We start from the raw sequence: 24,670 nt of genomic DNA, 5'->3' as shown, positions 1-24,670 counted from the left end.
ATCCGGGAGCCCGGCAGAGCCCCCGCAGCTGAGCCGGCTTCCGTCAAGAGCTTGACATCGAATGTATCGTGTCATGCAGATGGTACCTCAGAGGAGTGAGAGCTGCCATTTACAGCACTGATGACAACAACTGCCGAGATCGGTGGCATCTTAAGATTGCTTTAATATGACTGGCACCTAGCAATTTAGCTCACATTGTTTGTGACAGGGTGTCACTCTTGCACTTGTCTGGGGATGAATGATAGAGGGTTTTAAGCCGTGGAGCTTCCTCTTTTGGAGGAAATTAAACCGCTGTATGTACTGATGCGGAGAATTAGGTGCGTGCTGCAGGAGGGTGTGCTAAGGGAGGGCTTTGCAAAAGCCTGGTAAGAAGTTGAATCTGTCTCTAATGGGTAATGAACATCCAAATTGCCTCGCCACCCCCCATCCCTGCAAGCACCCTGTAAGCGCTTTGGATTGCCTTGTGGTGGTCACCCGGTGCCATCTTAGGTTTGTGGTTTTCCTCAGGTTAGTCAATATACATTTGCTATGTGCAGCTACCGGGAGAAAAAAGCAGAACCTCAAGAGCTGCTGCAGCTCGACGGATACACTGTGGACTACACCGACCCGCAGCCAGGTACGGGCGGCGGCTCCCAAAGGTTCTCCTCTCTCTGCCCCTCCCTGCCTGCAGCTGAGCTCTGATCAGCATTATTCTAAATATATTTGTGTTTATCATTAGCTAGGCATGACTTTACTATAAATAGATCTAAGGGGCTGAGCTAGGAGTTGCACCAGAGGAGGGAAAGACTCATCTCTTCTGGGGAGCCTAAGTGAATTAGACACTTAAATCCCAATGGAATTGTTTTGTGAGCTAAATGCTCAAATTGAGTAATGATTCTAACCTGTGCCTTCAGATTGTATTCCCTAAATAAAAGGCTAGCAGCTATGCTTGTCTTTGTTGTGGAAGCATTTTTGCCTGCCCCATTCTCACTAGGATGGATGCAGTGCATGGAAGGGGCAGGGACAGAAAGCCCCTAGTACCTGGAGGTACCTGTTGGTGGTTGAGGCCCTTATTCAAGTGGAAAAGCACCATTTTTCCTTTATTTCAGTGGGACAACATGCTGAGCATGGTGATCCTCACCATGCCCTAGGTAATGGTATCCCCAGAGGAGATGAGAAAATATGCAGTAGGTTGTTGTCAAGCCCTTTATTCCCTTTATTCCCTTAATTCTCATAATAGGGGGGTGGGACGATGGGTGACAAATCAGGGCAAAGATAGAAATAAGGATATCACCTAATGACCTTTTTCTGCAGTGTGAGCACTGATGCTTTCAGTCTAATGGGGAACCCCCCACTCAAACCCCATTTTTAATTGGGCTCCAGTGGTGCCCACATGGAACTTGCACAGATGGAGCTTTAGGTGTGAGAAACAATTAATCCAAGTGTGTTGGGGCATGTTTTAGTAATTGGATTACCTGGGGACCTGTGGGCTGTGTTGCAGGTGAGTTTGGTGCAGGGGAGGGGGCTGAGCTGGGAGCAGCATGGGACTGGGTGAAGAGACACCCGAGCAGTGGTGGGGTGGGAAACAGGGGGAAATCTCCTGGCTGGTCTCAAAGTCTGTGAAACTGCATTGTCAATTCCTTTCCTGCCAGGTTTGGATGGTGGCAGAACATTCTTCAACGCTGTGAAGGAAGGAGACACGGTGATTTTTGCGAGTGACGATGAGCAGGACCGAATCCTGTGGGTCCAAGCCATGTACCGAGCCACTGGCCAGTCTCACAAACCTGTGCCACCTACCCAAGTGCAAAAGCTAAATGCTAAAGGAGGAAATGTACCCCAGATAGATGCTCCAATCTCTCAATTTTGTAAGTAAATAAGTTCTCCTAGACAGCCAAAGTCTTTGATGGAAAGATTTTCTGCACTGATGTAAATCAATATTCACACACATGTTTCTGATTTCAGAACAAAATGTTTTTTCATTATTATAAAGCTTCTTTTTACATCAGTAGATCCAGAAGCAGTTAACCTGTGTGTTTGACAGAACCAAACCCAAGAAACAAAATCCCTTGGGGAACTTGTCAATGGGTATTTTAAAGTGCAATACTTGATGGAGGAGAGAGACTGGGATCTGAGAGCCTGAGACCCACCTTGCCTTCCACAGACACGTGTTTTACCCCCACACAATAAATTGCACACCCAGATCAGAGCAATTCATTAGCACCATTAGCTGTCTGTCAAATGCATCATGTGCTCAAAACTACAGGTGCAAATCTTGCAAGTATGAAATGCACACACAAAAAGAGGTCTCCTGTTGAATATTCAACTGTAGGAAAACATATGGTATTTTTAACAGGTTGCTTTGCAGGCCAGTTAGATGTGAATTTAAAGCAATCATCTTTTAAGCTGTAGCTATGCTGCATGTCCTATGCAGTTACACACACTTTGCTTCATCTGAAATTTAGAGCAATTTCTTTTCTCTTGCAAATGTAATTTGATTATAAACCACACTAATGCCTCTTCACTCATTTTTCTTGAAGGTCTCAATTGTCTGCAGCCCCTTTATTATGTAATAACATAGAACAGTTCTTGCTAGTTTCACCAAAATTTAAGAATTATTATCATTAGATATAAGTAAAATAAGGAAAAGTGATAAATATTAAAGAATTCTTCAGATTGAAATAGATTTCAACTTTTTAGAATAGTCTCTGTAAAGCAGTTGTGAAGTATATTGTTATAAGGAACTCAGAAAATCTGAGCTTTCCTTATCAATAGCATTTGACCATCTTTTATATTTGTTTAACTTCTTCATATCAGTATTCATAGAAAGTAACAGTACTAGCCATACAGCTGTATGACCAGTGCTACAGCAGAAAACCTCTGCTTGCTGCTTTTTAATTTTTTTGTGTCTTCCACATGCCTCTGTGTTTTGGGCTCCCTTCTGCTTTGCATTGCTGCTGCTGCAAGTGAAAATAGTGTGATGCAGTGTGGTAACCTATAGTCAATGTTTTCATTTCAATGATCCTCATCCTCTTCATTGCAGTCACTGACTTTGGGAGTGCAAGGTATGAAGAACTAGGGTTGGGAAGGAAGGGCACTTCTCAGAAAGCCAAAATGGAAGGTGGGAATTGGCCTCTTGCAAGTGGGACATTTACTGGCTGTGATAAGCCTCTAGGCCTGGCTGAGTTGTGCTGACCTGAGAGCATTCCCAGGGATTTATGTCCCTCTGCCCAGAATGTTTAATCAGAGAGTTCTTGGAAAGAGCAGGCACAGGTCCTTCTGCTGCTTTTTCACATGCTAAAAGCCTTCAAAGGATAGCAAGGGGGAGCAACAGAGGGATTCTGCCTGTGGCTCTCTCTCCCAACAAGTGATGCTGAAGGCTGCTCTTAGTTGTGGGGTTGGTGCACTGGGGTGCACTCCTGTCCATCCCAGCATGATCCCTGCAGAGTAGGATGAGAGCAGAGAACATCAAACTGAGGAAACACCTTTCCTTCCACTCTTTGCCCATCCCTGCAGACATCAAGCTGGGAGAATTTTTCTGCTGGGTAAATTCCTGATATTTACAGAGTTTTCAGTTCACCAGACTAATATGAAGAGTCAGGTGAGGTGTTGCTTTCTAAGGCACATCATAGCAGCTGTAGCAAAATCTGCCAGGATTTTGAGGAGGAAAAGGGATGGCCCAGGGCTGTGGACACTTGGGTGTATGATCTGCTTGCACAGCCAAACCCTGTGTTTGTTGGAGAGCTGAACCTCTCTGCTTAGGGTACCTGGGGTGGAGAAGGGGCAGCTGGCTTGTCCTACTCCTTGCCACAGATCAGGGAAGTCAGTGACCAGGCCCAGGAGTCAATTCTGCATCTGCACAGCCCAGCATGTCCATCAGAGCCTTGTGCTGCTTGTGGTCCTCCAGACTCAGTCTGACTGTGCTCAGAGCTATAGACATGCCACAGGCTTGACCTTGTTTTTGCATCTCGCTCACTTGCCAGGAGGCAGGGCTCCCTCATCCTTGCTTCTGGTGAAAACAGCCAAGATTGCACCCCCTGGGCCCTCCAGGGCATTTGAGGGAGTCAGGATCTGACCTCAGTTTCTCTCACTTGTTCTGATGCCAATACCAGCTCCAAATCTGGATCATTTTGCTTTTTATAACACCGCCACCCTCTATCCATCCACAATGTATTTTTCTGTAAGTTGCACAGTGTCAGTCTCCCCTTTTTGCTGCAAGAACTCAGAAACCCTCCTGGATGTGTTGTGCCAAAGCCTGAGAGAGAGACTAGTTGGCTCATCAGTCCATCAGTGTGATGGCTTAATACTTGAGCATCTTCTGGGCTAGTGTGTTTTGTCCTTGGTTTTCCTTCGTCCTCCCCCCTTTTGATCTAGATCCCTCCGACAGGTCTTTGTGCACATCCTACAAGAGGACAAGGGCAGCACGCCATAAAACACCTTCATCTCAGCAGGAAAGGCTGCTCATTTTTCATATTTCAGCATGTATACATGGCAGTGCTCATTGCAAAAGTCATAGGGCACAGCAGTTAAATGATCCCAAGCAACAGTGAGTCATACATGCCACATAAAGGGAGTGCTAAATGCACAAATACGTATCTCAGCTCCTTCAGTCTTGAAATCCGAACATACCAAGTATTGCATTTTTAAAAGGGTCTAGGTTTGTTATTGGTTTTGTATTTGGCTTGGGTGTTATGGTTTGGGGTTTGGGTTTTGCTTTTTTATGTTTGCCTGCGGAAAGGTAAGGACTTCTGTGAGACATTTTATTCTTATACGTTTATCTCTATACCTGTCATATTTTTATTTTCTTTGTGCTTATTAGAGGCTATGGTGAATGAGGATGTGCAAAGAAGTAAATGTTAAGCCATTTGACGAGTAACTGTTGTTACAGCTTCCATGTCGTAGCAGTCCGAGACGGCTCATGCGCATGCATGCACACGCACAGAAAATCCAGCCCTCCGTGCCTGGCATGGAGCTGTCTGTTGCACAGAAACTTGGGAAGCACATATCTTGCTGTTTGGGAAACTTGGGAGAAATAGTAAATTCCATTTGGCTCCCACCTCTTTTGACTCAGTAAATATAAAGTTTGAGCAGCGCTCAAATTCTCATCCACAGTTCGATGGCAGCACTTGACTTAAAAGTAAACAGACAGCTCCGAACCAGGGTGGAGTTTATTTTATTTGCAATTTAAGTACTGAAAAAATAGATCCTGCTATTCATTAATTTTTGTATGACTTACAATTCCTTTTACGTGGGTGAACAATACCTGTTAGAGTGAAAAGTTTTGCTTCTTTTGTTTTGCTACAATTTCAAAGAAAAACTCCATTTACACAAAGCTGTGCTTTTCTCCAGTGTTCGCATTATAAAAGAAAAAAACCCCAAACCGTTCTTGTTTCCTGTTGAAATCATTCACAGTATCATAGTCAATAATGCTGCCAATACATATTACACCTTTTGGCAATATTTAAGCTTCATAAAAGTGGTCACTTGTCTGAAAGCACCAATCTTTGTTCTGTGTTAGTGACGTATCAAAGAAAATTCCCAAACGTGCTCAACGTTCTCTTTTTTTTTCTTGAAACCCCTTTTTTTTTAACATGAAAGATTGGTCTGTGCTTGTTTTACGTATCATTTGTGGTTATATTTAGTTTGTAATGTCTGTTTATATTTAATAACTGTTAATCACACCATATACAATGAGTTGGATGTTTTGAGAATTTGTGATGATTTGTTCCCCCATAATAAGTAGCGAGGTTTATTGAGCTGCTTGAGAAATTTTCAGCTATAAGTGGTTTTCTTTTTGGTTGGTTTGATTTTCTTTAAGTTTCTTTTTCATTCTTTGCTTGAACCCAAATATTTAGCTGCTAGGTTAGGGCTCCTGTCTGCTTTCCTGAGCCTTGTTGCTAGTCTTTATGTTATTCTGGTTTGTTCCTTCTTACCCTGCTAACTTCTAGCTGGACTCAAGGGTAAGTGCTTCCCTGTAGCTAGCACAGCTCAGATAATCAGACTAGATTATCTGACATATGCAATGTGCTTTTTTTTTTTCTCTTAAATCTTTCTCATGTTTAGATTTTGTAGTACAAACTTTCCATGTTATTTTCCTGAATTGAGATTTGAAATGTAAGTTTCCATACTGAAATTGGGATGCATGTGATGTTTGCATAATTGCCTTCTCTCCCTGGCTTTCACATTGGCATCAAGTGATCCTCTTAGTAAAGCCAATCATTAACATTTCTATTTTTCATTCCAAGATGTAAATAGTAATTAACATCACAATGAAACTGTAAATAATACCTTCTTTTGTTTCATGGAAATTACATCTAGTTGACTGCTTCCTGCCTGAAAACAGATCATTTTGCACTCTGACAATATCCTTTCTCTCCGTGCCGATGATTAGCTTGGTGCAGCGCACCAGAGTGCAGGGCTAACCATGGACACCTCAAAGCATAGAAAGGTAGGGCAGGAGACCCCAGGAGACCCTGAGAAGGTGCAGGACTCCAGAGGAGGCCCCCAGAAACCCCTCCACACATGCCCTGTGAAAAGAGCCCTGAATCATCGAGGTTTGATTAGCTCCTCTCCCGTTAACTCGGCAGGGAATGATTTCAGCAGCAAGTGGCAGCTCTCTGGGTCACCCTGCATTTGGAGATGCTGGCCTGCTCTGACTTAAATGCATTTTTCATGGAGGGATGCTGCTGTTTGCCCAAATTATCATAAATTATTGTTTTAGCATGGGTCTCAGTCACCAATCAAAGCCGTGCTAGTCAAAAAATAAGCCAGGGGAATTACTATTTTACTTTTTCCCACTGGTATACCTACTTTCCAAAAGATAAAAGCCCAGACCTGTGCTATTAGAGAGCTTCTCCTTAGTTTGCTCGGTCCTAAACACACCCAGTACAAATCCTTTATTGCTGTTAAAATCTTCTGTAATATCTGGTGAGTGCCTGCTTTCCTTAGGAGGGAATAGCATCAGTGGGTCATGAGAGCTGGCAAATATGTATTTGGAGTATCTGAATGCAATTATGAGAAGGAACAGGCGGTGTCATCCCTCTTGGCCATCAACAAGACTCCTTTTTTCCTTCCTCCTCCTTTTATTTCTTTTTTCTTCTTTTTTCCTGTGTGTGAGTATGTGCGTGTGTGTACAAATATTCCCCTGGGTAGCAGGCAGAATTCCTTCTCAGCAGACACTTTCTTTTTTCTTTCTTTATTTTGTTTTTTAAATGTTTGGATTTCCAAAGAGAATTCTTATCAGACTTTACTACAAAAAAAAACCAAAAAAACTAACCCACAAAAGTTTAATTTCAATGAAATACAGATTTTTGCCACTTTGAAAGAAAGAAAGAAAGAGTGAATGAATGAACGAATGAATGAACCTGGGTTTGGCAACATTACATGTATTTGCACTACAATGCATCGCTATCTTATTAGATTATTAGTTTTGTGCTTTAATTGCTTTACTTTTTTAGATAGTTAAAGATATCATGAGAACGCTGCTGTGTCTTCTGTATTGTCAACTTGCAGATGCTTCATTGCAGGAATGCAGAATTAAAATGTTAAATCAGTCTCACATAACCTGCATGATTTTAAAACTAGCCTGTAAATCTCTTCTACATTCTTTAAGAAGCCTGGAACTCTAACTTATGAAATACAAATTCACAGGTTTCTGCAGCCATCCAATTCAAAATATTTTTAAGTAGTTATAAAGATGCTGTGAAACAGTGTTTTATATTATAAATAGCTGCTCTAAAACTGTGTTTTTAACTTGCCACACAAGGAATTATGTAAGTGCATACTACAAATTCTTATTCATCTAACTGCCAATCCTTAGACAACTTAGATTGCAATTCAGTGCCTGGTGTGTCTGGTGATTTACAGGAGCATTCATAACAATTTATTAAAATTCTAACTGAAGCAGAAAAGAATTTGTTTGCAGCAGGGAAAAAGCCATAAGCCACAGGAATAAACAGCCCATTATATTTAAACCTGTCTTCTAACATGCAATAATATGAAGGGGAGAAAAAAGAGCTCTTGGCTCTGCAGCTGAGAAGCAAATTGAGGCTCCTGAAGCAGCCGCAGCTCCGCACAGGGAGCAGGTTTGGGGGAGCAGGTTTGGGGAGCAGGTTTGGGGAGCAGGTTTGGGGAGCAGGCTGGCAGAGCCCAGAGCACACACACATCACTTCTCAGAGGCAGCAGTGCCCCAGTGCACAGCGAGGAGGGGATGTGGCAAGCCAGCAGCTAGCATTGCCAGCAGCTCACTCACAATCCACCTGGCATTTTAATCCAGGTACAGGGATTCAGTGTTTCCCCCTCCAGAACATCAGTGAAGTCTCTTGCTCCACACAGGCAAACAAAACAGGGTTTTCAGGCACTTCCTTGGGTATTTCTTTAACAAGTCACAGCCCAAACGTGTCGGTGGGCAGGGGGGGACCCCGCTGCCCCTCAGGCAGGCAGTGGGTTGCAGTGGGCACTCCATGAGCCACCTGCCCTGGTGCATTGCTGGCCAGGCTGGAAAAGTTCTCCCACTTTGCCCAGCCAGGCCAGCAGAGACTTTTCTAGAAATATCTGTAAATGAATAGCTGCCATCAATCATTGTCATTCCTTTATTTCATGTCTCCTGATGAGGTTGACTAGTGTCATTGTTTGTTACTGTCCAAACCACATCTTCATTCTTGTAATGTCAAGCAGATATGACAAGCACACATTTTCCAGATGAGTAAGATACAAAGTCACCTTTTAATTTACAGTTGTTTGGGTTTTTGTTTGTTTGGTGGATTTTTATTTTCTTGCAACAGGGAAATGTGTTGTAAAATTTACTAGATTTTCAGTTGCCTTTGGTACTAAAACAAAGTCACTCATTTATGAAAAGAAACAAATCTGGAGTAAGAAATTCTTAAAATAAAATGGCTACCTAAAGCCTTTTATAACAAGAATTCTTTTATGGAGCTTGTCCCCCGCTATTAACTTCACTGCTCTCAAAGCAAAATCTGCCAAAATTATTGCTGGAGCAAAAGAAATGCAGAGAGCAGGGAAATACATTTAAGGAAAAAAAAAAAGAATGAGAGATTTGACTGGTTTGTCTCTTCCTTTTTAAATAACAGATAGATAAAGAGAAATACAGCCCTCAGACAACCGAAAAGTGAGACAGTCCTTTGGTTTCCTTGATTCTTGTTACTGTGAAATCTTTGTGTTCCTGACATTGGCAGATTTTTAAGATTCTGATTTCAAACACATGTAGGGAGGGTGTGTATGACAGGGGTCCAGTTAATGGAAGCAGCATAAAATTCAAACTGGATAAAAATGAACAAAATAAGCCCAGCAGTATTAAAAAAAGGCAGTAATGCAGGGGACCAAATGTTATATAAAAGGCCAGAGTCTGCAGTTTTGCAGAAGAAAGGTTTGTGGAGCCTGTGCTGGCCATGTCCCTCCACTGGCAGCCTCCCTCCTGAGACCACCATCGAACACCTTTCAGCTGCAGTTGTGTGCAGCTTGTCTAAATATGTAAGATAACTTTTGTGGGCCTGCAGCAGCATTTCAGCTGGGGCCCCGAACAAAGAAACACCAGCGAGCTTGGCACGGCACCTTGGGAAGGGATTGCAAATTACTGGAGCATCATATAACTTTCTTTCTTTGGTTTCTCCTTCCTTTTTAGCTAGAATAACAGAGCAAGGTCAAAAAAGCAGTTGTATTTGACTGAAACAATTAATTTAAAGTACTTAAAGACTGGCTGTACAGTTTGGGTGTGAATATTAGCAATTCTCATTTTGTACTCTAAAAGCACATTCAAACTATATAGGCCATTCTGAATGAAGGTGGATTATGCATAAAACTTATTTCATATGCAGATGTTGGCATTATTGTAAATTGCAGATATTTATCTGAAGCAGAGTAATAATATATTTAGATCTGTTCTTTTCTTTTTGTATTGCCTACAAAGTTTAATGGTTTTGGTATAATTTGTTTAATGAATTTCATTTTTAAAAGTGAGCCCACTGGAAAAATCAAAATGCAAAAATAATTGCAAAGTGTGTTGGATGTTTATTTAAAATAATTAAGGGAAGGTGAGTTTAGTATAGGATTGACTTCTTTAACCTGTTCCTTATTATTTTTAAGAATTTTGGACCAATGAAGCATCTGACCCAGAGCTGATATTCCATTTAAAAGAAATACACATTTGTATTACCATTCTCCACAGACATCTCCAGTTCCCATCCCGACAGCTGTATCCCCTGGGTGGGTGGTGTGCACCCACCCAGCCCCACATCTCTGCTGGTGCAAAATGGTTTGGCCACGCAAGAGCTGCGGCGCTGGGCTGTGCAGGGAGAGCTGCCGCTGCTCATCCTCCTTCCCATGGCAGAAATCCACATTTTAAATCACTGACTGAGCAGAAGTCATGTGCATAATGCTTTTCTGGTCACTTGAGCTCACACAGTGCCACGTCTGATGTCTCTCTCTTCATGTGGTTGTTCTGATGAGGAGAGATTTGGGGCAAATGGGCTTTCGAGCAGGCACCCAACGGAAGATGTGGCTTCAAAGTGTTTAGTGAAAGTAAAATTGCCCCTGATTATGGCCAGTTGTGAAGGACATTTAATCACTGTGTCTGTTCTCACGCTTATCAGGGAACTGTCTGTGCCCCTGCCTTGGGCAGGGTGATTGTAAAAAGCCCAGCCAGACCCTCAGCTCTGTGGAAGCCAGCGGCGCTTCAGTCAGTTCCCACCAGCAGAAGGTCTGCTCTGTGCCCACCTTGCTTAGAGAAAGTAATATGGGAAAAAGCTTATTAGTCTGGAATAAAAAATACTCATTTCAAACATGCTTTCTAGCACATATGCTCAAAAAGGTTCACCAGCTAAAGGGCTAGAGGACTCTTCCAATTTCCAGCTGATTTACTCAGCTCTCAGAGCCTCGTTGGCTGAGCAGGAGGATTGACAGTGTATCAGGGCTCCTAATTGAAAAGTAATAAAATCTCTGAGCAAAACTGGCAAATGAAGGCCTCCAGCCAATTTGTCAGCTTGCAGTCAACTCCGAGGAGCCGGGCAGAGCAGCAAGCCATTAAAAATAGTCTGATAATAGCTGCTAAAACATTTTCCGGGCACCAGGGATGGAATGAAAACAGCACAGCCGAACTCTTTGGGAGTGAATGCAATCAAATCCATCTTGGCCCAAAGGGACAGAGACAATGGGGCAGAAAGCTGTCAAAACAGACAGGAGCCAGTCTGTGCTGCAGGCCACAGGGCTGGGTGGGCTTCACATCCCGTGCCCAGGGAGGCTGCAGAGGTGCCATGGAGGTGATGTGCTCCCCAGGGAGGTTGTTCCCATCCCCTGAGCCAGCCCTTGTGCTGCCACTCACACAGCACCATCAGCAGCTGCTTGTGTGCTGGTGCTGAATGCGCAGCAGGGAGAGGGAAGGGTTTGGGTCCCCGGTGGGAGGCAGGGTTAGGGGTCAGCAGGACCCCAACACAATTTTTGAGGGGAGCAGACCCTCAAAGATTAATCCTCTGAAGGAACAACATCAGTGTTTATTCAGTGGGGTTCTAGTGAGGAAAATTGCCAGCTACAGCTGAATTAAGTATTGCTAGCAGCTAATTGAAATGTTACATGTTTCAATTTGTCTGATTTCTTTCCAGTGAGTGATGTTATTTATACAGTTTGTATATAGATAATGACAGACTATACAGAAAATGTAAAGATTTCTACCAATGATCATTAATATGTGAGAGCACTGACACAAGGTATTTGGAAAGACATGCCATCCTTCACAGTTAAATATTGAATAGAAAAACATATATAAAGGAACATTCTCACTCTCATTTTAAACTTTTTTTTTCTTTTTAATTAAGGATTTTTGGGGTGGTTTTTTTTTCTGGTAAAGAGGGATTTTGTTTTAAAACAAATACAGTTACCATATACTCCTGCTGCGGAAAACTGCATTTTTGTGTCCTTTCAGCCACATTGTTTCAAGGCCACCCAGTTCCCCTAGGAGGCTATAAACAGGGGAAGGATTTAAATCCTATTTTCTTTGTCGAGGATTTGGCAAGAACCCATATAGTAGGAAGCTGAGCACAGACAAAACCAAGTGAAAGGTGTCCTTTAATTCCCCAGCGGCTGCTAGAACAAAACCTGCTCCCAGCGGGGTCCTGGCTGGCCGCACCCAGGCTGGCTTGGAGGCTTCATTTCAACTGCTGAATTCGGTGTAGTTTAGTTAACCATGTTGAGATTAATTAATTAGCCCCTAGGAGTTAGTGCCCATAAACGTCACCCAAAGCAGAGAAGTGTGAATACGTTGAGGCTGTTAATTCACCCAAAAATGGCAGCTTGTAATCTAGGCAGAGGAAATTCAGTCTCTCCATCGGGATGACTGGCAGCTCCGACGCACTGTCGGGTTACTGCCTCTGTGACAACAAACTACATATCAATTTAACTTCTTAGCAATGCTTAAAAGAGCATCTTTTTATTTCAGTGAGGTAGCATTTAAAGTTGCTGTTAGGAAAAAAAAATTGCCGTGGGGAAGACAAACATTGGCATTTGGAGAAAGAACAACATAACTGGTGTGATACCTAGAAAACCTAGTAAATGTAGAGGAAAAAAGCCGTAACTTCATTAGAATGGCAGAATCTATTACAATTAACCACAACTATCTAAATAGGAGCTAATTTACTTATGTGAGCCAAAATTCTGTTAACTCATAGCCTATTGTAAGATGCAGAGTGAATTCGTACGTTTGTGTTCTGGTTTTAAGTACAGAATAAATGCACTATAATGAGCAGTTGACAAGATGTTAATTCTAAAATCTTTTGCCTAGATACAATAATATAGTCCATAACTGATGCAAGTTGACAATGGGAGGTGAAGTGTACTGTATAGCCTGCAAAGAGAAAACTTAATGGCAATGGAGGGAAGAGGAGATACTTGGCTTTCATGCTTCATACTGTATATTTTTTTCTGTTATGTTTGTCAACTAAAATGTCTTATATCTCTCTAAATGGTGTCTTTCTCTATATGTATAAATGAACAGATGCAGATAGAGCTCAAAAGCATGGCATGGATGAATTTATCTCTTCCAATCCCTGTAACTTTGACCACGCTTCACTCTTTGAGATGGTTCAGCGCCTCACTTTGGACCACAGACTTAATGATTCCTATTCTTGTCTGGCAAGTATATTCTTTGGTCTCTAGTGATATAAACATCAAGCAGCAAAGTCAAAGCTAGTGCGACTGGGGGCTAATCCCCCTGTTGCTGGAAGATTGACTTCTGTTTACACCAGGTTTGAATTTGGCCCAGAGGTATTTTCTTTTGAGAGGCTGCCTGCAGTGAACTGACTGCTGTTCTTCTCCAGTCGCACTGTCTTTATCATTTCTGTTTGCAATGTTTAAAATGTTTCTTCCTGCAAAGAGAAACTCCAGTGTGGGAATGTGAAGTAGAGAGCAGTGTTTTGCAGCCTCCTGCACTGCCTTCCAGAGTCTTCTGGATGAAAGAACAGGGAAAAGATGACTGTCTGGTACCACCTCCCATGTCAATGGAGTCCCACCGGGAATAACTGTGGCCCAGCTTTGTGTCTCTTTATGAGCAGGGGTCCCAAGCAGGTAACAGATGGGACTGTGTGGATAACTGCAGTGCTGCTGCAGTCTGTCCGTGCTCACGTAGTTGCATGCCCATCCTGAGTATTCCCATGAGCAGCAGTTGCAGCTCTTTGCCCACTGTAGGACAGTGGCACTGAGATGTTCCAGAAGAGCTTGTAGCCTTTGGCTGGGGTGCAGTGCTTGGGGGCTCTTATGTACTATAAGGGCTGAAATAACAAATAACCAATGAGCAATTAATTTTTAGCAGTTTCAGTGAGGAGGATGAAGAGGCTCTTAGTTTTTGGGAAAACAACAGGATGAATCCTTTCTGGAGCGTCCTGAAACAGAGGACATGTCCTGAACATGGCATGGAACAGATTCTGACCTGCTGCCCTCCCACTGTTGCACAGGGTGGCACTGGGGTGTCATGGTGGGCTCCTTCAGGAGAAAGAGCATGCAGTGCCGAGAGCCTTTGCCAGCTGTGCAGTCCCTGGAGCTCCTGAGTGCCTTGCTGTTAAAAGCAGCAGCCTGGGAACACAGCTGAGCAGTTGGCAAGGAGGCTGTCAGTCCCAAATCCTGCCCTCCGTGTCCCACTCCACCATGATGCTCCTTTCACTGCCCTGCTCCTTGTACCACACACAAGGGCCAATCTCCTCTGAAGGACTGAGGTCCAGGAAATGCCACTAGCAGTTATGAATTGTCACCTTCCTAAGGAGAGGCAGGGCTAGGAGGAACAGTTGTGGACAACCCCTGAGGTAAGGATGGGGTGGGGGAAGGCTGCAGTTTACCTGCAGATACCCAAGTGGTACAAGTAGGCTTGGTGGGAGCATTGTCAGACCTGCAGCAGGTTCCTCACTGGTTCCATCAAGGTCCTTGCTCTGGCAGGCAGTGACTTTGGCATGCAGCTTCTGCTCCCCACGCATGGCTGACCCTAGGAAGACCATCCCCATCCATGCATGTCTGAGAGGTTGGCTTGCTGCTGGTTTGTCTCTGTGCAGTCTTGGGCCTGGTGAGAAAGCTGTGGCCGTTGAACTAAACTCATGGAGAGGTGAGAGGCCATCACTGAAAATGATTAACAATGTTTTTCTTCAAGAAACCCACCAGCCGCACTTCTGCTTGTTATGGAGATGTTTAGGCCCTTGCTAGAAGCTACCAGAGCGGTGGAGCTCCCCTCAGCACCAAGACTCATCCTCTTCAGAGTGAAGCATCACCAATTAACCATCTTCTTTCAAATCACCCATTGCAGTGTTGTAAGGAACAGAATAATGGCCTGTGTTCACCTACGCTTGGTTTCACGTGCTTCTTGACTTACTTTGCCATGTTTTTGTCCTGATTATGGTGTAAAAAGAGAGTGCCCTCAAAAACTGCAAAGAGCTCCCACTATTCTTGCTGTGTCTTTGGGATGTTGGTGATAGCCCTGTGCTGAGTTGGCTGGAGGAGCAGTGAGCCCGTGGTAAGCCTGCTCTGTCCACTGTGTGCCACTGGGCAATTCTTACTCCCTACAGGACATTCCGTGCAAGGTCCCACAGAGTTTTGTCTCGTCACACCTCTTGTCATTTCAAACATGGACATGGAGGTGCCAGGGAAGCCTTACCCTGGCACAGTGGATAAGTCAGCATTGCTTCCTTTCTGTAGAACCAGGTTAAACAACACAATTGTGAGCCCAGTCGCGGGCTGAGCCAGGCATCCCTAGGAAAACAAACAGCCTGGCTGACTCATCCCAGCCATGGCAGAAGTGATGTTTACTGGCAAAAAGCTCTGTGCTGGGGAGGGGGAAGAACGCTTTCTGCAGAGCTTGCACAGGGGTCTTGCCCATCATCCTCAAATTGATAATACAGTCACACTCAGAGGATTTCCTGGACTTCTGAGAAGAGTATTTAGCTGTTCCAGCTTAGTCTGGACCCTACCACATGCGTGGGTCTTCATTCTTTTCACTTGGACATGTGTGTTGTTTCTGACACTGCCCTACAACTCCTCCCAAGACTTCCCTACCCACTGCCAGCATCCAGCTCACACAGCCATCTCTCTGCTGGAGCTGTATTGCCCATGATGTGTCAGCATTCGTATAATTTGTATTATACAGCACAGCACGTATCACGGGAAGATCTTCAGAGTACCCAGCCTAACTGAGATGATGTGAGGGAGTCAGGTTAAGAGATCCATGAAGCAGGCCACCAAGATAAACTTCTCTTCAATTTCCCATGATAAATATGAAAATTCAGCTACTGAAATGTGTAATTTCCCTCACAAACTCTGGTTTTCTCAAAAGTTGCATTTGCCTTTAGACAACTGGCCTACGTGTCACGAGCCCTGACCAAGCCTTGTTTTTCCCAGCTCCAGAGCTCCCCTGGCATTCCCTGCTGGTGCCTGGGACATATCTCCTTATCGGTGCAGTTCAGCCTGCTGAGCAGAGTCAGTGGAGTTCCTGTGCTCTGTGCCCTTTCTCCATTGTCCCCTCCAGGTTTCCTCGTGTCATTGGAGACAGTCTGTGAGGCCACGCTGAGCTGCACCTGTCTGCACTGGGGACAGACACCCCCTGTGCTGGCAGCTGCGTTTGCCAGGCTGGCTGGGTGTCAGCTTGTTGGGCCAGGCAACTCTTCATCAAGAGCCAGGATCTGCCTGAAGATGTTGGGGATCTGTTTGAATACTGCTTTTCATCAAACCTTGGGGGTTTTACTGGGGCTGTGGGGAGCAGCATTTACTTGCTCCATGGATCCCTATTCAGCAGCAAGTGTTTTATTTCCTACCTCTGCCATGCAAGGGAAGACCTCCTGGTCCTCCTGGGGCTCTGGATCTGCTGCCTGTGCTCTCATGAGGTCCAGGGCTCATCACTGAACCTCTGATCTCTGCTCCTGCTTCCCCTCATGGCAACATGGCAGCGATTATGGGTGTTTACCATCATCCCTTCTGTTCTCCTGAGAACATCGCAGACCCCAGCTCAGGGGAGCAATGTGGCATGCTCCAGATCGCTGGGTTCAGCCTCTGCTTCCTTTGCCTCAGACTCTGATACTTGACTCCAGTGAAATCAGTGCCAGCCTTCCCATCACTGTCAGAAGAGCCAAGATTTCACCCCATAGGGAGAAATGAGTTCTTTCTTTGTACTAGGTGAATATAACGATTTCAGCTGCACTTCTACCCCTCTATCCAAAAGGAGAGCAATCATGGCATTTCCATATTTTTACCATGCCTGATCACCAAAGACATGACGAGAGACAAGAGATGGTCTAAGGATGTAACAAACAGGCAACATAAAGAACTCCAGAATCAAGCATAAATAATACCACCAACCAAAAAGCAGACAAAAATACCATCAAAAGTGGTGAAGGCAAATATACCCCTCCCAAAAAATAGCCTTCCAGAGGGCTGTCCCATCTGCATTGTTCTGTGTCTTCATTTTGAAATGTGCACTTCTAGTGATCCCAGCACTGTAGCTACTCCCTATATCTATCATTTTCCCCTCATTATTTTAATTCTTTTCTCAATCTGTTTTGGAGTTGGCCCAATAAGGATGAGCAAATCCTTCTCTATGTCTTTGAGCTCTTAATTGATATTTCTTCAACTCTTTTCAAAGCAGCTATTTTGGCATCTAGAAAAGATTTGGTGTCATCTGAGTGGTAGAAAATATATTTTAATCTTTCACAGCAGTGTTGTTTCTAAGATGTAGCATTTGGGGTAACAGATGGGGTGGCAAAGAAGTTGCCTATAGGGGCAGTGCTCTGCCTCAACTACTCTCCCGCCCGCTGCAGGAACTTTTCAATTAAACGATGAAAGATTTTGCAGCTTGATGCATTCCAGAGCTGCGTCTTAGCAATTGTTTAGCACCCAAATTTCCATGTAAATATTGACGATTTTGCAGCGTTTGAAAAGCAATCTACGAGATTATTCTTGTTCTCGTTAGCCCCTCTCCTGAAGGCAGAGGCACGCTCCACTTCGGCTGTCCCAGGACCTTCACCAGAGCCATCCCCTTGCAGGGAAGGGCATCCTCCTTGGGAGTCTGGACGTGTCACCACAAGCCTTGTGTCACCAGCCCCTCAGGGTGATACAAAGAAATGGTCTGAGCTTCCTGGATGTGTAAAGGAATCCTGCTCTTCAGCAGAGCTCCCCTTGTTTCTGTGCCAAGGAGCTGGGCGATGTCAGCGCGTGTCGCCAGCAGCACACAATAAGGACAATGGGAAACGTCCCTTCCTGATAATGCAGAATTGCCTTTCTCCATCTGCAGGACATTCCTACCTGCCAGATGCAAGAGAAGTCATTTTTCAGTGTAACCCTCTGTCATCTTCCCCCAGATGAATCTTCCTGCTCCCGGCCAAATGTACAATCCCATCCCCAGAATGAGACTATCGTTTCACGCTGTTTAAATAACCAAACCTTGTCATCTCTTAAAGGTGTCTTTTTCTTGCTTTGTATTTTTTTGCTAGGCACTGACATGAACTGGCCTAACTTTTCAGCATTTTAAATGACAGTTCCCTTTAATGGTAGCATTACATGTTTTTGTTAATGGTTGCACTCACTAAGTATATGCTATGTTTGAGTGACGATGTGCAGACTGTATTGTTTGAGTGACCTCTCTCCTTTTTCCTTAATGTAGCCTTAGGTTTGTATTTCTTTTTATTAGAACAGTTGACCACTACACCTCCAAGTGTGATAGCCTTTGTATTTAATAACTTATATTTAAAATCAAGTCTCTTTATTTCTAAACAGGGCTGGTTTAGTCCTGGCCAGGTCTTTGTGCTAGATGAGTATTGTGCACGTAATGGAGTGAGAGGCTGTCACAGACATCTCTGCTACCTCAGAGATTTGCTAGAGCGCGCAGAAAACGGAGCTATGATTGACCCCACCTTACTTCACTACAGCTTTGCCTTTTGTGCATCACATGTTCATGGCAACAGGTAAGGAATTCTTCTTGGCTAGCAGTGCCCTGCCAACAAGAGATGACTTTGTCAAATACAGGTTTCCTTGGATAATGCACAACAGTCCCCAATTTGTTTTCACAGTGGATGTTTGGCAGCAGCACTTCTAGTGGCATAGTCGGTTTGTTTGTTTGTTTCATTGCTTGTTTAATGTAAGCAGTAAAAATGCACATAGAGGATCCAGAAATGAAGGTTTTTAACTTACTTGCCCAGGCACTTGCTAAGATGTAGTTCTGAACAAGATACAGTTGCAGTCCCTGTGACTGTCACGGGTTGAATAAATAGAAGTAAATGATACACTGTGCTGATTTAATTGCTGTGCGAGAGATCTGACAAGTTGGAGCAGTGAAATTTTCAGCAGTATCAAACTTCAGTGCTCAGAAGGGCTTTAAGCCCTTGGGCACCCATGGCTCATTTAAAGACCACGTGACATCAGTTCAGAAATTGCTTAGACATAACTGGAAATTTTATCTTGCTCTGTTACAAAGCAATTTCAGATTCAGAAGAAGACAGTTCCTTTCTCTCAAATGTGACAAACCTTTGATGGGAGGAACTGGAGCTGTGTTTTCCCCCCTCTCCATTTATTTTGTTGACAGCTGTACAATCTATTGCAGCTTCTTTTTCTGCTTTTTTTTTCTGTTAATTTTTATTGTATACTTTGAAATATCACTTTGTATCTTACATATGCTGAATATTATAAAATAATTAGGTGTTTTCATATACCTCTGGTAAATACCACCCTGAATTACGACACACATTGCCCAGGTTTCACATTGCAAGGCTGCCGCTTGCTTTTGCAGTTACTTTCATGCATCTTGTCATGGAAACCAAGTTTTGCTTCCTTAGTTTCTTTTTTAGTTCTGACTTTCCGTTGCTCATTCGTTCTTTCTTTGCCAATTGTTATATGATTTCAGTTGTTTCCTTTCAGCTTAATTTCCTTTTGTTTTATTTTGAGGTTTTTCATGCTTTCTTCTTATTTCTTTCACTTTTACTGCTGGCCTTGCCCCCCACATTTCAATCATTCCCCCAAGCCAACTCATGGCAGAATTACTTGGTGGGTCACAGCCAAGTGCAGACGGTGAGGGGGGCAAAGCCTCTGCCGCTGAAACGGAGACAAAAAAGGATTCCAAAAAGGAGTCCAAAAAAAAGAAGGAGCCCAAAACCCAGCCGAATCCAGAGCCGAAAAGGTAAGCAAAAGTGTGCAGTGCACAGGAGTGTGTTGCAGAGGGCTCCTCAGTCACTGGGCACACTGGGCAGCTGCACCCCCACAGCTCAGGGAGACCTGACTCCAGCATTCAGGTCCCACGCTCTCCTGGGAGCTGGATAGCATTTGGGCGCCCAAGTCCCACAGGGGATCAGAGACTGAGGTTTTTAGGTGCGTGTTTAGAAGATGGCTCACATGGTGTTCAGGGGATGGGACCGGCCAGTGAAAGTGGCTGCCCCATTGCCCTTTGTCCTAGGCAGGACTCAGCAGACAGCTGGTTTGGGAACAGGGCTTGGCTCGAACCCCATCTGGCCCATAACAGAGAATATGGGATGCTCATCACAGCTACCCCATGTACCTCTGCACAGGGTCCAGCACAGCCAGGGCTGAAGCTTTCTCTTCATCAGGGTTGGTGGCAGGAGGTGTCTGATGGTATGGACCAAGGTGACAGCCTCCCATTCCCTCTTCATGGGGCTGGAGAGTTTTGGGCTCAGGAAAATGTCATGCTTTCAAGCCAGTCCCCTGCTGTTCAGCTGTCCAGGGCTGTGTGTGGCTGCTGCACTGTGTGAGGACCCGTTGGGCACTGTCAGAGGGGCAATTTGGCCACGGATGGGCTTTTCCAGTCGCTAATTTAAAATATTCCAAGAAAGGAATGAGGTGTCTTGCTGCGACTTAGTTGTCTTCAGCTGACAGTTGACTTCGCATCCGAAAGCTGAAGGTTCATGTTCCTTCTTGGTCTGTGCCGTCTCTCTGTTGCCTGGGGATTGCGGGAGGTTCTGTGTGGGAGCTGCAAGGCTGCAGCATTGCGCGTTCCCACCAAGGGCAGGCTCTGCTTAACACCCAACAGTTTGCTATGGAGTCTGCGGGGTGCAGCGTCTGGCTTTTGCTACCAGAAGGTCACAGAAAGGGACCACAGGAGGTCTCAGAGGAAAACGCGACTGCTTATCTCCATGTCTACTCTAAGCAATCTGAATATCTGAGTGGAAGAGTCACGATTTCTTTTCAGAGAGCTGTTGAGGCCACATGCATCGTGCACTTGCGAGCTGGCTGGCAGAGAGCGATGGAAAGCCACTACTTACCCATGCAGCCCTTACTGGCAGTTGTGATGTGTGTAAAGCCGTGCTCGCTTTAGCTCTGTCCCTCCCTCCCACCTGCTGTGTCCATACATTGCTCATTGCCTTACGACTGGCCCTGCTCTCCCCAGAAAATTACAGCTCATAGCAGAGCTGAAACTTTATGTGTAAAAGTTGTCAAGGTGGCAGACCTGCCCCAGGACCCGGCACAGCACCCAACAGAACATCTTGGAGTGGCCATGTATTGCTTTGTTGTTGGGATGCACAGTGGTCTGGGAAAGACTGAGTTACAAGACATTTTTTTGTTTAACAAAGGCTGCTTTTTCCATCGAATCTGAAAAAGTGTTGATTTTCCTCATAAAGAAGAGTTCCTTCACTTTTAGACAGTAAACACCCCTGAATGGGTGGTTTAGCTTTCCCCAGGATGAAGTTGGCTGTCAGACAGAATATGCCACCCAGTAATGAAGGTCGAGCAGGGAGATAATTTCATGTGGCTATCAATCTCCTGTATTAGCAGCAGACAGTGATGGAGCTGAGGTGGGCTGTCTGTTTGTATCGTGTTTGCATAAGGTCAGGCAGCGAGACAACAGTCGCTCGCAGTCAGCGGGAAGTGCAGGCAGGCTGTGGATGCTGAGGACAGCCTGAAGGTCAGGGCTGACAGGATGACAGGTGTCAGTGTGGGGATGATGCCTCCTCGCCCGTCCGGCCCCCGCCTCGGCAGCGCTGCCACGCAGCCAGGACGGGAGCAGGAAGGCTGCTGGTGGAAATGCAGCTCCAGCTTGGGGCTGGCCCTGTGGCTGCAGCAGGTGAAGTGGTCAAAATGGGATTTTGTGGACAGTTTGGAGCCCTGTTGCCTTACATGTCAGAGTTTGGTCTCCCCTCTCCTTTGGACTCATGTATCTTATTCAGAGCCCTGACGTGATCTCTCCATACCAAGATTGTGAATCACTGCTATTTGCGTGACAGCCCACATAATTTTTCTTTTAATTTCATCTTTTTCACAAGTAGAAATAGAGTTAAATGTAAATTACGTGCCCTAAGTTTCACCTCCTGAGACACCTGACTATGCAAGTGCAGGGTGAGGAAAACAGGGACTAGCAAGAGCAATATCCACATGATCTACTGTCCTCAAGTACTTGCTCTTCATTGAGACTGAGGCACACACAATGCTTTTTAATTGTTGTGGTCACTCATTAGTTGATAATGGAGTTTTGTCTGCTTGGTATCACAGGATGCCTTTTGCAAAGACCTATTATGAAAAAACGTTATTTCTGATGTATTTACACAGGTGACAGGTTGTGAAGGCACAGAATTATCCAGACATCCAACAACACATGTCATATGTTTATTGATGTCTCTTTGCTTTTGCTACCACCACTATGTTGCTTTTCTTTATCAATAGTCCTCCAGAGAACAAAGGCAAGAGCAGGAATGGTTTTGAAAAGACTTTTTGATTTGGAATAAAATTGTGAAAGGGTTTACATGGCCACCAAGATCTTTCCCTGCCTTCTCTCTCCCTGTTTTCGCTGTCCTCATGTCGGAGGGCTGTGGCAGTACTGCCAGTGTTGTTTGACACACAGAGAAGTGATGTGTTAGAGGAGCCTCACTTCTTCCCTGTCTGCACATGGGAGAAGTATTGTGCAACAAAAAGTTGAGCTCAGCTTTTCTAGGTCTAAAGTTAGTGCTTAAATCTTGAGCAGTGGCTCCTGTCCCTTGCAAAGAAGCAGCTTTCAGGAATGGCCTTGGCTTCACTTGTGCTTTTTTTTTTTATTTTATTTAGGCATAGAATAGCATTATTTTTAAATTTTAAAGTTAGCAACATGAAAAACTTTTTTTGTGCTTGTTAATCCTAAACTTTTAAAAATCAGACTTAAATATTGATCATTTGTATGCTCAATATTAGCAGACTGAGTTTATCAAAATCAGGATGCTGGACTGAATTCCCTCCAGTCTAATAACAACCAAGTACCATAATCTTCTGCAATTCATTCAATGACTATTTACCTAGGGTTCAAGCAGCCACAAGTCTCTGTGTTAATTAATTTGGTATATAAGTGACTTGCCTTTCTTTTGTAAACTGTATTTTATGGCCTCAAATTTGTTTTCAAGCAAAAGCATTTTTATTGACTAAGGCTACCATTAGCTTTCATTACTGTTTTTACAACTGTAAACCCAGCAGAAACATGCTGTTGTCATAAACCTTCAGGAACTGAAAATTCTACGTGGCATACCTGCAATTTCCTCCATTGTATTACATATCTGGTCTGTTTCACATAATGATTTCCATACAGCTAGTTGAAACAAAAGAAATACAGGATTATTTCTGTCCCTTAAGCAGTGAGTACACTTTATCACGATATCTTTGTGTGCTCCCCTAGAGCTGTGTGTTTGGTTTCTCCTTCAGATGCCCTGCCCTGGCTGCAGTAAGGCAGGTTCAGTCTGGCAGGGTGTGATGCCCTACCCTGTCGTGAGGCGCCAGCTCTGTGTCCCATCCAGCGCTGCGCTCAGCCCGCGGTGACACAGCAGGTGCTCCCACTGTCTGTCGGATGGGATGCTGGGTTGCCAGCCACCAGCAGGTCACCAGCTCAGTGCAGGAGGCTGACACAATTCATCACAATGGGTGTGGGATGGCAGGGCTCAGAAACCACCCGGCGCAGTGCGTCAGGGGTGCGGATGGCACACGAGAATCGATGAGCTGTGACTTGGCTCGGCGCTGCGGCGTGGAGGAGAGCCCGAGCGAAGGGAAGGCAGGAGTTGGGGGATTAAAGGGTTCCCATGCTCAGCAGCACCTCACGGGCAGCTGGGGCAGCGCCCAGGAGCACTGGGGTGAACAAAGGGCTTCTCACCGACATTTCCCGTACGGGAGGAAAGGGGACGTGGGGAAAATCGATGTTTGCTGAATGCACTTTTTTCCTAGCGACGTAGGCAGGTGGGCTCTTTCAGGTCTGGTCTGCTGGGGGAGATGTGAGAGGCAGCCGTGATCCTGCCCACATCCCCAGAGCCCGTCCTCGTGCAACCGGTGGGACTGTGCAGGCAACTCCTCCCGCGAGGATCCTGCGAAAGCCTCTCCTGACACATGCCGTCCAAGGCACTAATCATCGATGTTTACTGTATAGCTCATATGTGCTGCACCTGGCAACCAGCAAGGGAGCTGAAGGCAGCACGTGTTTTATATTTGAGTTGTTACTTAAAAAATCAAATTATTTGCATCAGTTTTTGACATTGTTTTTTTTCCCTTGGCTCTGCATGCCAGGGCTCACAGTGCGTGCAAAGATCTGTTTGCTACGTGTAAGCAATATTTTCCCCAGTTAAAAAAAAAAAAAAAGTGTAGACAAGTTAAACATAAAAGGTGTAAAAGATGATATGTCTTTTCATTTAGAAGCCGACGTGGTATTTCATGGAGGCTTATGTCAAAGAGATTAACGCACTGGAGCTATACTGTATATTTATAATTGCATACAAATGCATGCTATTGCTTCATATATTAGTCTTTGTTAAAAAATCATTTTGATATATTTGTTTTAGCAGCATAACTAGCCCTGGGGGCACCGGGTATAATTAGAAAAGGGCATGGGGGGAGGCGGGACTTGTAGAATAAAGCAGTGGCCTTAGGATCACAGGTCCTAATTATAATTTATAATTAACCCCGGAATTTGCACAAACCATCTAAGCTAAACAAGGACTATCATTTTTGCTGTTTAAATTGCAACCCTTTTTTTTAAATTTCACCACCTGCTTTGTTGATGTTGTTGTTTTTGTGGTTTAAAACTTAAAAACATGGGGGGATTAGGAAAGTGGCATTTAAAACTTTTCATATGAAATATTTACTGTGGGAATTTACTAGTTTAGAGCCAACACAGTGAATCTGCAGCAGAAGGAGTGATCTGAAACTTGTTTACTTATAATTAAAAATCTCGTTAGTTATTTTTCTTGCCTTTTTTGCCCTTCTGCTTCCCTCTCTG

At 44.4% G+C, this 24,670-nt stretch overlaps 1 protein-coding gene across 5 annotated transcripts in view; it reads left to right on the top strand.

Annotated features, from left to right (window-relative positions):
• Positions 1-24,670, top strand: part of CADPS (calcium dependent secretion activator) — a gene marked incomplete at both ends in the record, with an annotated part of 201,076 nt that overhangs the window by 103,630 nt on the left and 72,776 nt on the right. For 4 of the 5 annotated variants that reach the window (XM_084214178.1, XM_084214177.1, XM_084214179.1 and 1 more), the window contains 4 exons: positions 508-616; positions 1,632-1,844; positions 12,977-13,113; positions 18,223-18,410. In XM_084214178.1, coding sequence (XP_084070304.1) covers positions 508-616; positions 1,632-1,844; positions 12,977-13,113; positions 18,223-18,410 — 647 coding nt within the window. The remainder of the gene's footprint in view (positions 1-507; positions 617-1,631; positions 1,845-12,976; positions 13,114-18,222; positions 18,411-24,670) is intronic. The other variant, XM_084214180.1, reaches the window with a different exon arrangement.

Source organism: Fringilla coelebs (assembly GCF_963513975.1).
Source record: "Fringilla coelebs genome assembly, chromosome: 13".
NCBI classification, from domain to species: domain Eukaryota; kingdom Metazoa; phylum Chordata; class Aves; order Passeriformes; family Fringillidae; genus Fringilla; species Fringilla coelebs.
This window is presented reverse-complemented; position numbering and strand designations above follow the sequence as displayed.